At 72.8% G+C, this 1156-nt stretch overlaps 1 protein-coding gene across 1 annotated transcript in view; it reads right to left on the bottom strand.

Moving 5' to 3' along the window:
• CHLNCDRAFT_144631 (hypothetical protein) overlaps positions 1-984 on the bottom strand; it is a gene marked incomplete at both ends in the record, with an annotated part of 5526 nt that extends 4542 nt beyond the window's left edge. The window contains 3 exons of the mRNA XM_005842697.1: positions 9-131; positions 380-678; positions 937-984. Of these exons, the coding sequence (XP_005842755.1) occupies positions 9-131; positions 380-678; positions 937-984 (470 nt within the window). The remainder of the gene's footprint in view (positions 1-8; positions 132-379; positions 679-936) is intronic.
• Positions 985-1156: the final 172 nt, after the last annotated feature.

The following is a 1156-nucleotide window of genomic DNA, read 5'->3' as shown; positions in this document are numbered from 1 at the left end:
ACACACACCTGGACAGCCCGGCGGCGGGGTCGGGGCCGGCGGCGGCGCCGCCGCCGCCCGCGCCGCTCTCGGTACCGCTGTACCGCCCGGAGCTGCGGGGCAGCTTTTTGACGGGCGACTGGCTGGGGGACCTGCAGAGGCGGGGGTGGAGAGGAAGGATAGGATTGACGTTACACAACTTACAAGGATACTGCCTGGCTCTGTACATCAGTCGAGTCATCCATAGATCAGTCGGGGAGCTGATCTGAGGTTGCTTCATTCGGGAATGCTGGCACCAGGGTAGCACACGGCCCAGCAGGGCTGGGGAGCCTGGCCGGGGAGGCCGGCCACGCAGCACAAGGATGTGTGCAAGCGGCACACACAGGCGGCACAAGCGCACCTGGCCAGCATTGTCGGCGAGGCCCGCGGCGTCCCGCCCTGTCCCTCACCCTCTCCCGGACCCATCTCTCCCTGGCCGCCTCCCTCCGCGCCCGCCTGGCTCGCCTGGCCTGCAGCCGCGGCAGCCGCCGCGGCCGCCGCAGCCGCCGCGGCGCCGCGCTGCCGCAGCGCGGCGGCGGCGGCGGCGGCGCGGGCGGCGGCCAGCGCGGCGGCGAGGCGTGCGGCGCCCTGGGCGCCCGTCAGGCGCCGCACCCGCTCCCCAATCAGCTGCAGGTCGTGATCCACGGCGGCCACGAGGGCCTGGGAGGCAGGGGGGAGGGAGGCAGGGAGGGAGGCAGGCAGGCAGGGAGGAGGAGGGGTGAGGGAGTGTAAGGTGGGGTGAGGCGAGGGCGAGGGTGCTGGTGTGGAGGGTGTGCGGACAGCGCGGGTGTAGGCACGCACACGCACACACACACACACTCTCTGGGGCACACACCTCGATGTCTTCTGCCGAGCGCGGGCGGCGGCCAGCGCGGCGGCGAGGCGTGCGGCGCCCTGGGCGCCCGTCAGGCGCCGCACCCGCTCCCCAATCAGCTGCAGGTCGTGATCCACGGCGGCCACGAGGGCCTGGGAGGCAGGGGGGAGGGAGGCAGGGAGGGAGGCAGGCAGGCAGGGAGGAGGAGGGGTGAGGGAGTGTAAGGTGGGGTGAGGCGAGGGCGAGGGTGCTGGTGTGGAGGGTGTGCGGACAGCGCGGGTGTAGGCACGCACACGCACACACACACACACTCTCTGGGGCACA

The sequence above is a fragment of the Chlorella variabilis genome (assembly GCF_000147415.1).
Source record: "Chlorella variabilis unplaced genomic scaffold CHLNCscaffold_73, whole genome shotgun sequence".
NCBI classification, from domain to species: Eukaryota; Viridiplantae; Chlorophyta; class Trebouxiophyceae; order Chlorellales; family Chlorellaceae; genus Chlorella; species Chlorella variabilis.
The sequence above is the reverse complement of the archived record's forward strand: the minus strand, read 5'-3'. Positions and strand labels throughout refer to the sequence as shown.